The sequence below is a fragment of the Rhinopithecus bieti genome, unplaced genomic scaffold (assembly GCF_001698545.2).
Source record: "Rhinopithecus bieti isolate Rb0 unplaced genomic scaffold, ASM169854v2 scaffold_20101, whole genome shotgun sequence".
Taxonomy (NCBI): Eukaryota; Metazoa; Chordata; class Mammalia; order Primates; family Cercopithecidae; genus Rhinopithecus; species Rhinopithecus bieti.
Window position 1 is genome coordinate 1,567,778 of NW_016810242.1, and position 12,692 is coordinate 1,580,469.

At 42.8% G+C, this 12,692-nt stretch overlaps 1 protein-coding gene across 3 annotated transcripts in view; it reads right to left on the reverse strand.

The window, feature by feature from the left end:
* The window catches only part of ASTN1 (astrotactin 1), a 312,931-nt gene that overhangs the window by 151,625 nt on the left and 148,614 nt on the right, over positions 1–12,692 (reverse strand). For all 3 annotated transcript variants that reach the window (XM_017891701.1, XM_017891700.1, XM_017891702.1), the window contains exon 8: positions 4,652–4,736. In XM_017891701.1, coding sequence (XP_017747190.1) covers positions 4,652–4,736 — 85 coding nt within the window. The remainder of the gene's footprint in view (positions 1–4,651; positions 4,737–12,692) is intronic.

A 12,692-nucleotide genomic window follows, 5' to 3' on the forward strand; every position in this document is an offset into this window, starting at 1 on the left:
AGTTATTCAGTGAATTCATACAAGGGAGACAGAAGACAAGGTAAGCCACTGTGCAGGGGTAAGACCTGTCCACCCCGGGTCCTGTGCCTAGCAGCAAGGTCACAAGGGATGTTGTGGCAGGGAATGATTGATTTTGTTGCCAACCTCAAAGACCAAGGCTGTAACCTCAAACATTCCATGTTCTTTTAATAACCCATTAGAAATCTGTCATCTGTGACTTTGTTTAAATCTTTCTGAAGCTATTTTTACTCTTAGTGAATAGGACCTTCTTAATGTGCCACCTGGACCCTGTCACCTGGCTGAGCTGGAGTGACTAGCTTTACCACTAAGACCAACACACAAATGTTTCAACCTGCCTCATTTCTGCCTGAGCAATTGTGGCAGAACTGGAGTCACCAGGAAATGATTGCAACCTCTTCGATTCACATGCTTTCTGCATATGGTCTCCAATTCTCTGTCATTCTTGGTTGTTTGGTCTTGACTTTTATCTACAGGATAATTTTAGGACTATGTTTTACTGAGATAATCCAGATAAATAAAAGTCTAGATAACCCCAAGAGGTTTTGCGTTTGTTTCTTTGCTTTTTAGGATCATTTAAATTTAATATGAAAGGTTCCAAAAAAGTAATGTGTAGTGAGAGTACACCTGGAACGCCTCCCTCCCTCCTGCTAGCAGGTCTAGGGTCCTGTGCACTGGAGCTTTAATGTCCACAGCCTTAGTAAGTAAGACCTCTTTCCTACCTAGTCTTTTGCCACCTTACCAGCCTCTTATCCTCTCTCTGTAAAGTGAATTCTTATGCTACATTGAGCTTTTAATTTACCATTCCTGAAAAAACCATGTTTCTCACTGTCTCCATACCTTTCTACATTCTGGTTCCCTTTGCTTAGAATGACCTTTGTTATCTGGCAAGTAGAGCAGTTCACAATCCAAATTCTCCATGAAACCCTATTCCATATTCTTTGACCTCACATAACTCACCCCTTAAACTTCAATCCCACAGACTTTTGCTCACACCTTTATTTTAATAAGTCTTAGATTTCATTGCAATTACTTGCTACCCTTTCAACTATCTACGTAGACTGTTAGCTCTTCCACAGCAGGAACCACATCTTCTTCTATAAACAACAACCTAGCATACCCTGGACCACGATAGGTAATGGGGCAAGTATCTGTTGAAAACACAAATGAGTAGGAGAATAAATGATGGAGCGGTGAGAGAATTACTATAAACAAACTGGCTTCCTGTCAAGCACATACACACACACACACACACGATATAATCACACATATACCACATGTGCACACATACAACACAGGCACCACTCACACTCACACACACACCACATACACACACATGCACACACACACCCACACACACACGCACATTCAGGACCAGGTAACTAGAACAAGGCAGAGGCTGTGTAAAGTTGCAGGTGCCACTCCTCTGCCTCAAAAAAAACAATCAATTTGTAACTTCTTGTATTAGTGGCCTTGATCAATTTTCTTCCTTGTCTGAAAGTCATAAAGACTTATTGTTACTTTTCTCCGAGTACATTTGACCTTGATGTTTCACTAAAGAATTTATTTTAACTATTACTGGCCTAGGATTTGGTTGTTCTACTTCAAAGGAATCTTCAGCTATTTTAATGTATGTAATATAAGAATGTGAAGTGAAAAACATTCACACATGGGCTGCTTACCTCCACTTCAGGAGAATTAAATAAAATATTCAGGAAAATCAGACATACCATTGATTTTTCCATAATACCTCAATACGTACCACTAGTTGGCGATCTGTCAGGCGGGTTTCAATTCAAGTGACAGTCTTCATGTTCAAACCAATTTCGATTAATTTTTTGGGAATCATTTAAAGAAACATGACATCAGATCCCTGATTTAAATCAAGATGTATGGCATCTTATACTTTTCACTTACCTTGTCATTTTATGAGGAAAAATACAGTCATTTGTCTGGCACTTTTTTTAATACTGTGTACATATAAACTCACACTGCTTATCACTCCTGGTTTCATTATCCTCAAGGTAGTCACTTTTTTCCTCCTCTTAACAGTTGCTCCATTATTTTATTAGTGTCCAAAATGAGACCTCATAGACAGTGATGATCATAGAGTAATGGAAATTAAAGATAGAAATGACAGATTAGGTCTTCTTGTCTATTTCCTGGGGCTAATGTTCCTGTCAGTCTATAACTCACTGCTTTAGCCTGTCTTGTTTTCAATGACACTTATGCTGGGACCTCAACCATTTCCCTTGAGGCTCTTGTCTACATCCTAAGACTGTCTCTACATACAGCCAGAGGGAACGATGAAGGCTTATGCAATTATCAAGTGAAGTCAGGCCCATCCTCACATGATCTGTCTACAAGGCTAGGGATGTGGAGGCTTGAGCGATTAGCCACCAAATCCAATCACTACGCCAGCCAGCCTGGATCACTCAGGGCAGAAGTGAAATATTTTGTCATTGTTTTCTCCAGCAGCAAGTCAGAAGCTAAGAGACAGAGATTGGTTAGCCATCAGTTTTTACACTATTTTAATTAGTAAGAACCACAGTCCAGTGTGATTCTTAGCCATCCCATAAGCTAAAATTTTGGATCCCCAGAAACTATGCAAACATTTCAGAGGTGAAGACGGTAAGGGGACTCCATAGAATTTAAATAGCTAGTGGTATTATTCCCTCATATCCCACTGCACATCTGTCAGCCAAACCTTCTGCCCTTCTCCCCAATCTTTCAATAACAGGTTGCCTCATATGTAGCTGCCCTTTTACAAACACCTTCCTCTAAATCTTGTGGGCTCTCTCTGTGATATGACCTCAAATTCTACCCAAACTGAGCAATCCTTCATTTTCACGCACAGAAAAATTTCATGGCATTTTGATTTCCCCAAGTTTTCTGACCTGTGACTCAGATTTCCTTTCTCTAACTTCATTCTCTCTTGTCCTTATCCCTCAACTTCAACCCGTTCCAGAACATTTGCCCTCTCCTAACATCTATGGGCATCTATCATGCCTTGACTTAGTCATCAGCTAGCTAAGTTCTCAGAGTTGAGTTCTTCTATCCCTTTATCATAAATCACTCCCTTGGGCTCTTCAATCATTTTTATTGCTCTTCTCCAAATGCTCACCCATTTGTCACCATATTTATTGCTTTGAGAGTCCAGAACTACATTCAATATTCTAGGTTTGGTCTCGTCAGTATCACATGGAAGGGGTAGATCATTGACCTCAGGGATGTGAGTCCTCCATGGCAATGTCTGAAATGACATTGGTTCCTTTTTTCCACCTGTCAAGCTGCAAACACATATCTAATTTGCAATCCAAGTAACCATTCTGAGATGGCTTTTGCCTTGATTTCTTTCCAGTTTTTCCTGTTCCACTGATTACTATTATTAGTTCACATTTATTGATCCCCTTCTCCTCCCACCCTCCTTCAGGACCCAGCCAATGCAGAAAGTAAACTCTCAACATCTAAAGGAAAGTAGAAAGTCGCTTTTAAAAAGTAAGAGAGGGCAGGGCACAGTGGCTCATGCCAGTAATCCTAGCACTTTGGGATGTTGAGGCGGGAGGATGGCTTGAGGTCAGGAGTTGGATGTTACTGTGAGCTATTATCATGCCACTACACTCCAGCCTGGGCAACAAAGCAAGACAATGTCTCAATTAAAAAACAAAAAGGCAATAGAAAGTGAACAATGGGGATGCTTGTATAATGTGAGTGTACTTAATGCCACTGAATTGTATACTTAAAAATGGTTAAATGATACATTGTATGTTATATATTTTTTATCCCAATAACAACATTCAAAATGTAAAAAATGAAAACAAAAAAGGAATACACTACCGGCTAACACGGTGAAAGTCTGTCTCTACTAAAAATACAAAAAAATAGCCGGGGGTGGTGGCGGGCACCTGTAGTCCCAGCTACTCGGGAGGCTGAGGCAGGAGAATGGCTTCAACCTGGGAGGCACAGCTTGCAGTGAGCCGAGATCACACCACTGCACTCCAGCCTGGGCGACAGAGTGAGACTCCATCTCAAAGAAAAAAAAAAAAAATGGAATACACAAGGTAACTACTTTGTCCCACTCGTGTGTGTCTAGGGGAAAACAAGTCTCATTGAGAAATGGTAATTGGGGATCAGGCAAAAATACTCTCTTATTCAACACAGAGTACTTCCTGAGTCTCTGTATGTCACCCCTGCTGACAGTCCTGGTGAAAACAAATTTCCACTCATGTCAGTCTTGCAAAACTCATCAGGCTCTGGGAGAGCTACATTGGAGTCTCTGTGGCTTCATGTGTCTCCAACAAAATCATCAGCTAAATTCTGCCTGTGGAATCCTCGTGGCTGGCGGCAGTGTGAAAAGGAAGAGAGGGACAGCTTGATTTTCAGATCCCAGCTGGAAGCCGCAGGGCTGCGAGTCAGAGGCATCATCCCTTGACTCGTAAATGGAGAAAAAGATGATATGGACGTCACTGGAATGGTATAAATATGGAAAGGCATAGTGACATTTTTACCCATTTGCTGTTCAGAATATACCCACCCTTTAGCTCTATTCCTCTCCATGCAGTTGCTCCACGTCATGTCTGTGTAAGGAGCAGTGACATGTGGGAACCAACTAAGTCATCATGCCCTCACTTACCCCTGGTTTGTCCCCCATTCGTTCCGAATGCAAAGGTGCTTATGTACTGGATCCTTCATGTAGCCTTCGTAGCAGAGGCATTCCCCTTAGAAGCAGGGTAAGGAGGAAGAAAGAGAAACATGAAGGAATTGATTAACATGTCTGTGTTTGTAAAAATTAACATGAAATAGTCAGGGTAAAGTCTTACTCTGATATTAGCATGAGTGACACAGTAAGTTCCGTTATGTCATATACTCCTGTCTCCACCACTCACATAAATGGATACTCCCACCAACCTCTCCATTCTCCAGTGTGTGATACTTTTCATAGAAGAGGAATCTAATATTTAGAAAGCACCTATTATATGTGTTCTGTAAGCACAAAGACCAAAAATCCTTTGAGGAAAGTGACTTTTTCATCTTTATTTTCTCAATGCCCAGTATACTACAAGGCACATACTAGATGCATAACAATGTTTAAAGACTGCATAAGTGAATTATTTCACCAAATATTTCTAGGAATCTTGGAAAGTAGGTATTATTGGCTATGTTATGCTAATGGGAAAAACAGGCTTGAGAAAATTGAAGGCTTGTAGATAGCTTGTAAGTGGCAGAGTTAATATTTGAGCCTATGTCCGTCTGACTCCAACCTTTTTCTCCCACCAGGCCAGACTGCTAGCTCATAGAACAACTACTATATGCACAGGAGGCCTCTTACAACGGTTTTAGAGGCTCTTACAATTATTTTCTCTAAATAATTATCCTCAGATAATTAATTATTTAAGTAAAAATAATTAATTATCTGGGAGTGGGTCACCAGAAGAATCATCTACAATTCCACTTTTGTTTAGGATATCACTATGTTTCATTATAATTTGTTATTCCATTAGTATACCAAGGGATCCATGAACCTTCTGGAATTTCATGCAAAACTGTACATGTGTGTATATGCATTTTTTTTTGAGGCAGGGTCCCATAACATTCATCTGATTTAGCAAATCCAAGATCCCCAAAAGATTAAGAATCATTGCTCTATTCACTACTGATTTTGAAGAAAATTGTTGCTGCTTCATTATACTGATAATCCTTTATGCAATGACATGTAGCCCAAACTACTGAGGCCAGTTATACTACAACACTAGTTCCTACTATTTAAATGTCTGCTTGTTTAATTTATAACTTGTGAAAAAGCAAAGTGTGACTTTCTGAAATTTGTAAATAACAAAAGTGCCATGTCCTAGTGAAATGATAGGTATACCATTTCTTTATCTCTCCAGAAAGAAACACTTTAAGATGATATAAATAGAATAATAGCTTTGAGTGCTATTTTGTCTTTCTGAAGATAAAACCCAGTAAAAATGAAGTGAAGGGGCCTTACAGTTAAGGGGGAAGGTATTGGATAGGGCCTGAGCAAGAGCTTTTTTTAGCATCTTAGTTTAGCCATTCGTTTCAAGATTGACCTACAAGCTGCTGTCCATCAGAGTCTCACTACCAGGTCACACCATTTTTGTCCCCACAGCTGTTCAGCTCAATGTGCTGAGAAGTAGAGTGAAAACTTCTTCATTTAAAAAAAAAAAAAAACCCACAGGGAGTATTTGATCAGGACATTACCTCCTGCATGGTGAATTCTGACTTCCACATGGGCTGGATCCACAGTAGGTTCAAGTTTATTGGCTTCAGTGGTACTGAGCTATATCTAGAAATGGTCAGGGAGCTCTGAGCCAAAAATAGAAAAACACAGCTTGAAATTAGGTGGCTGATGAGGCCAGGCACGGTGGCTCATGCCTGTAATCCCAGCACTTTGCAAGGCCGAGATGGGTGGATCACAAGGTCAAGAGATCGAGACCATCCTGGCTAACATGGTGAAACCCCATCTCTACTGAAAATGAGACAAAAAAAAATTAGCTGGGAGTAGTGGCGGGTGCCTGTAGTCCCAGCTACTTGGGAGGCTGAAGCAGGAGTATGGCATGAACCTGGGAGGCGGAGCTTGCAATTAGCTGTAGTCCCAGCTACTTGGGAGGCTGAAGCAGGAGTATGGCATGAACCTGGGAGGCGGAGCTTGCAATTAGAAATTAGCTGTAGTGCCAGCTATTGGGAGGCCTGAAGGCAGGAGTATGCGCAAATGTAGGCATGAACCCTGGCGAGCGGGAGTCTTGCATATTAGCGGCCACTGCACTCCAGCCTGGCGACAGCATGAGACTCCTGTCTATGCGTGGGGGGGGGGGGGGCGGGGAAGAAATTAGGTAGCTGATGATAAGGTTTGTGGATGAAGGCTGTTTGTCTGATAAAAGGAAAGATAAAGAAGGCAATTACTGGGGAGGGCAAAAGAAGAGAGTACCAGGAGCCTGGCTTCGTTGAGAAGGCTTCACACCTTCTCAATTCCAAAGAAAGCATGGATGCTAGCCTATAAGCTACACAGGGCAGAAACAAGGAACGAGGTTGGTCTTCCCGCATATGAGTAGGTCTTTGACAAATACTGTGCAGTAGAAAATAAATTAATTAAAGGATGTGCCCTATATTTGCAGATATTTACACCCCACCCCCAAGATGCAGATAGGTAAGCCAATTAATAGGTCAAGGTCTCAAATATACTTTTCCTTTTGGGAAAGATACTCTCCCGGTTGTCTTTGTGTGGACATTAGCCATGCGCATGATATTTAGAAGCAGGAAGTAACCTTAGGAGTTTGTCAAAGCCATCACTCTGACTCTTAGAACGGTCTTGGCTAGCTGCCTTGCCTAGAATTAGGGACTGACAAAAATGGGAGTTCTCTTCCTCATTTGATACCTAGTTACCACAAAACATGTAAAAATAAATGCAGTAACAGCTCAGAGTTCAAGCCGAGCCTTATTTTCCTGATGATGGCAATACCTACCATTTGTATAGCACATTTACCTTCTCAAATTGCCTTCGTAGTCATTATCTCCTTATGAGGCTTCCGTCACTCATTACAATGTGGGGGCATACTGCCGACAACCAATAAAGCTTTCCTCCACATAATGTCAGACACAGTCCAAAGTCCAAAAAACAGAAATTTTCAAACACATCATGCTAGATTTTGAGGATCTCCAAAATTTGCCTCTCACAGGATCCTCATTTCTGGAACCCACCAAGTATCCCTCGTCTGTATTCCTCCACAAAACCAGTTTGGCCATCTCCAACGAAAGGATTTCAGACTTGATGGGGGAAGTTGCTATGGCAACCAACTGCTAAATCTTAACTTTAAGAGGGGTTTCGTGAAAGCACAGGCTCCGACTGTTAGCTGTGAATTTTAAAGACCCCACAAGGGTGTTGGATGCCCTCATAAGCTAGAAGTGTTACAGTCTCCGCATCTGCTGTGACAGATGGCGGGAACGCATGAGGCGCCGACTCCATGGTGGTGTACATAGGACTCCAACAGAGAGATGTGTCATGGTACAGAGGAGAGCCCAGCCAGATAGAGTGTGCCCTGCAGGAGCACTCAGGCAACCACACTGCCAAAGAGAAGAGGCCCTGAAAGGTGGTCGTGCAGGGTCTGGAGACAGCTGCACTTGATCTGTGCTTGGTACCCTGACAGTACATGCCTGGAGGTACCTTGGATGATGGACAGTGCCTTTGGGCACTTCCCATTCTACAGCTGAAGGACTGAGGCACAAATCTCATTTAAAGATTAAGGAAAAACCTTGATGCTAGGGGTCCTCAGACATGGCTGGACTCACCGTAAATTCTCCATGAGGAAAATGCAGATCAAGGCCAAATGCCCTCAGCCACTTCTATGCTTCATGTAGGGGTTGACTTTTATGAAATGAAATTGGGTGTGCTCCTTCTAAAAAGGGAAATATTTGTAAGCTATCTGACTTGGGTAGTATTTCATTGTTTGGTCTCCCTTCCCAGCAGAGACATCAGAAAAGAGGTAAGTCCAGGGTCAAAGAGCCCCAAGCAACTCTGGGAAGGGAGTCAGAGGGAAGTGTGCCAAAAGAACATCCTAAAGGAATGTGCTTTAATGGGGTCACAGAATGGAGTGTAGAATGCGTGGGCAATCCAGGCATCAGGAACAAAATCGAGACTGAGCTACCCTGGCAAATTAGGTAAAAAGCAAACCAACCAACCAACCAACCAACCAACCAACCAACAAAAACAGGGAAGGTTAGAGAGAGAGGCAGTGGTTCAGAGCAAGCAAAGAAGAGGGCAGCTGGTTTGAGTCTGGGAAGTGGGTCGGATGCCCCTCAACAGGTTTACACATTTCCACATGGTTGGGTCTGGCCTATGGAAAGACCTGGGACAGAAGAGATTTCAGTGAACATCTTGGATTTAGCTGGGAAGCCTATGCTCCTTGCAGAACCATAAAAGCTATGTATCTTGAAAAGGGCAATGAGGGTCTGTGGCCAGGATTGATGGGGGCTGTGAAATAAAGCAGGTGTGTGAAGCCTCCACGGCTATCCATATGGCAGAACCAAGGCCAGGGAGAGGGGAAAGAGAAAGGCCACTGGAACCAGGTAGTCTGTGTCTCCATCAAAAAAAACAAAACCAAAACAATCAAACAAACATACAACCATAACAAAAAAACCCTTGCAAAGTGCAGGGAAAGTCAACCTCTGGCTGCATCCGGGGAGCATCAAGCCATGCAGCCCTAGTGCTTTGCTGTTAGCCCCACTTAACCAGAGGCACACCTGGGGTTACAAACCTGGGGACATGTGGGAGAGAATGTCAGAGTGCAGTTGGCAAAGGGGGCTAATGGCAAAGCATCAGGGGGCTGGGGCTCTGCTGCAGTCACACAGAAGTGAAACAATTCTAAACCTTCTGCCTTAGTTCCTTTCCTGCAGCTTGAGCAGTGGGAACAGGTTTGAATAATGGTCAGGAGTGTGAGTTCTGAGTCAGGCAGCCTGAGTTTGAAGTCCAGCTAGGTCATTAAACTAGGTAAGTGATCTTGGGCGGATAAGTCAACAACTCTGTGAAATGGGGATAAGAGTACCATCTACTTCATGGTGTTACAGTGAATCTCCAATTACATAAGCGAAGTAAAACACAATGCTTGACACATAGTGAGCTCTCAAACATCATCTATCCTTATTTTTACCAAAAACCATTTTTTTCTAGGCATTTCCCACCAGTCTCCACTGACCTGGAAGGGCACACAGTAGGCTTTCTGAAATTGTCAATGCAATGAACCTAACTCACATGCATGCTGAATTACCAGACAGCTAAATGATAGGAACACAAATTGTCATAGAAGGAGAACGGTTAGAAGAGGTCACAGTGCTCAGCAGAAGATTGGGAATGGCGGACATACCTTGGGGTACCAGCCTACCATTTCTCAAGTGCATGCAAGTTCAAATTGGAAAGACTTTGGGCACTTAATGATCTTAAGAGCATTTGCTAGTCCTTAGTATATCCCATGCATTGGGCTGAGTGCTCTAGGTACATTACATCCCTTCCAGGTAGCACGTTGCTAGAATAGAAATACAGAAGGAGGCTGGAATGAAAAACAGATCAGCAAGTTTTCTCCAGCTCCAGTTCTTCCATAGATTCCTGATACATCTTTAAAAGGTCTATAAATTGCACAAGGAAGATATAAAGAGGGAGCAAAACAATGCTTTTTCTGTCTTTATCTTTTCTTTTTATTCTATTTATTTATTTCTTTGAGACAGGGTCTCATTCTGTCACGCTGGCTGGAGTACAACAGTCCAATCTCGGCTCACTGCAGCCTCGACCTCCCAGACTGATGCAATCCTTTTGCCTCAGCCTCCCAAGTAGCTAGAACTACAGGTGTTGCACCACCCACCATGCCTGTTTAATTTTTTGTATTTTTATTAGAGACGGGGTGTACGTCATGCTGTCCAGGCTGATCTCGAATTCCTGGGCTCAAGCAATCTGCCTCCCTCAGCCTCCCAAAGTGCTGGGATTATAGGTGTGAGCCGCTGCGCCCAGCCTGTCTTTGTCTTTTCTTTCCTTCCTTAGTGTATAAGTTTTCTATTGCTACAGTAAAAGCATACCACAAACAAAGTAGTTTAAAACAACATAAATTTATTATCTTACCAGAATTTTAACATGAGTTTCACTTGGCTAAAATCAAGGCGTCTATAGAGCTATATGGTCTTCTGGAGTCACCCGGGAGAATATATTTTCTGTGTTCTTGCCTTTTCCAGTTTCTAGAGGCTGCTGACATTCCTTGGCTCATGCTTCCTTCCTCCATTCTCAAAGTCTGTAATGGCTCTTGAGTCCTCACATCACACCACTCTGACCTCCTCTTCTACCTCCCTATTTCACTTTTAAGAATGCTTGTGATTACATTGTGACCACTCAGATAATCTTCCCCCAAAATCTCCGTTTTAAAGCTAGTTGGTTAGTAACCTCCATTCCATATGCATCACTAATTCTCCTTTGCCATGTAACATGACACATTCGCAGGTCCTGGAGATGAGAATGTGGACAATTTTGGGAGTGCATTATTGTGTCTCTCACTCCTGGTGTTCTGGAGCATGGTGCAGGTGACAGGTAAACAGAGACTCCCTCGGGGACGCTTTTAGGAAGGATGCCTGAGGAGAGCTCCAGGCACCAGGAGGCTGCTCCTTTGCAGTGACTGAGCATCTGTGTTTGTGTGTTTGTGTGTGTGTGTGTGTGTGTGTGTAAAAGTACACAAGTGCACTGCACAGCTCCATGCATCCATATGGGCAGACCCCTCAGTATGGCTGGGAAAGCACATGTCCCAACACTATGACATTTCCAAGTAAGCTAGCTAGAGGATTTCAAAAATAACGTCGACTTGACTTGAAGCCAATTCCCACACTCAGCTCTTGGGAGAAAGGCTCTGGGATGGAGTGTGGGAGGCGATAAAGTTTCTTACTGATGAGCGTGTGGGATGACCACATCACCAATGCTTTCCAATTCCAGCATTCATGAAAAGGAGAGTCTTTGCAGTATTGTTTCTCAGCTGCTACCCAAAATGAAGATGCTGTACCTTAGTTTTGTCTTGGGGTTTGGGATCTTATTTTTAGTCTTCCTCTATGTCTTTCCAATTGGAAATTCATTCATTGTTATAGACACTGAGAAGCCATTAGCAGGGGAGGGGCTTCCCAAAGTCATTTTCAGCAAGGATTAGAAATGAGACATCTGGAAGGGACTGAAGAGTTGATGGGAGGGCTTTGCTGTAGACAAGCAGCTTCCTGGCGCACAGAACAGTAATGCTTAGTAATGGTTGTTGTTTAAATAGTTTTGAATGACAAATATGTTGGATCTGACATGTCTGGGGAAATTAAGCAACTCTTTATAAGCCCACCTTTGCAGATTTCATGATAAATAAAACACAGACTCTGCTTTAAGTAGCTGTGGGACTTTGGGCAAATCATGTAACTTCTTAAAGAATTCAAATGTGAGTGTAAAGCATAGAGGCAGTTTATCATTGAGACCCCTCCAATCATAAAGCACCAATCTCTTGTTTTCACATGTAACTGAAGGTGCTTCCTTTTCTTTAAAATCCAAGTAGGAGCATCGAAAGTTCCTCTGGGGATCAAGCTTCTCTCAGAAGTGAGTGTAACAACTGAGATTGTCCCAAATCCTTCCAATCCAAGCCAGCTGGAGAACTAGGGTACCAGAGACTAGCTCAGTTACATGGAGAACCCCCACCTCTGAGATTAGCTCTTTTTAATTTCTCCCAAGCACACTAACTTTGGGCATGGTACACAGCCCATCTGTTTGGTTTGGTGTTTGCCTGACAGCGTGGGAGGAGCAGCAAGTAAGCACAGTCTTAGACTTCAGATGTTTAAAATGTTGTACTTTCTCCTCCATATGGGAGCCTAGAATCTCTGTGATGGGCCCACATAAAACAACTTTAACACCTAAGATGGTGAATTTTAGATGTTTCAGTTACCTGCTACTCTCCCAGAGGGATCCAGTCATAGATTATAACAGAAGTAAGGGCTAGATATCTTAGACTCATCCTCTATTGAGATCTCTCCACCTCAGCACCTGAAGAAGATGCGAGTGTGGTGGGCTGGGGTAGAGGGGGTTGGCGGGGAGTGGCTGCACATGATGTACAAAAAGCTCCAGGATTTGGGCCCCAACTCCAGCAACATTTTGCTTGGGATTC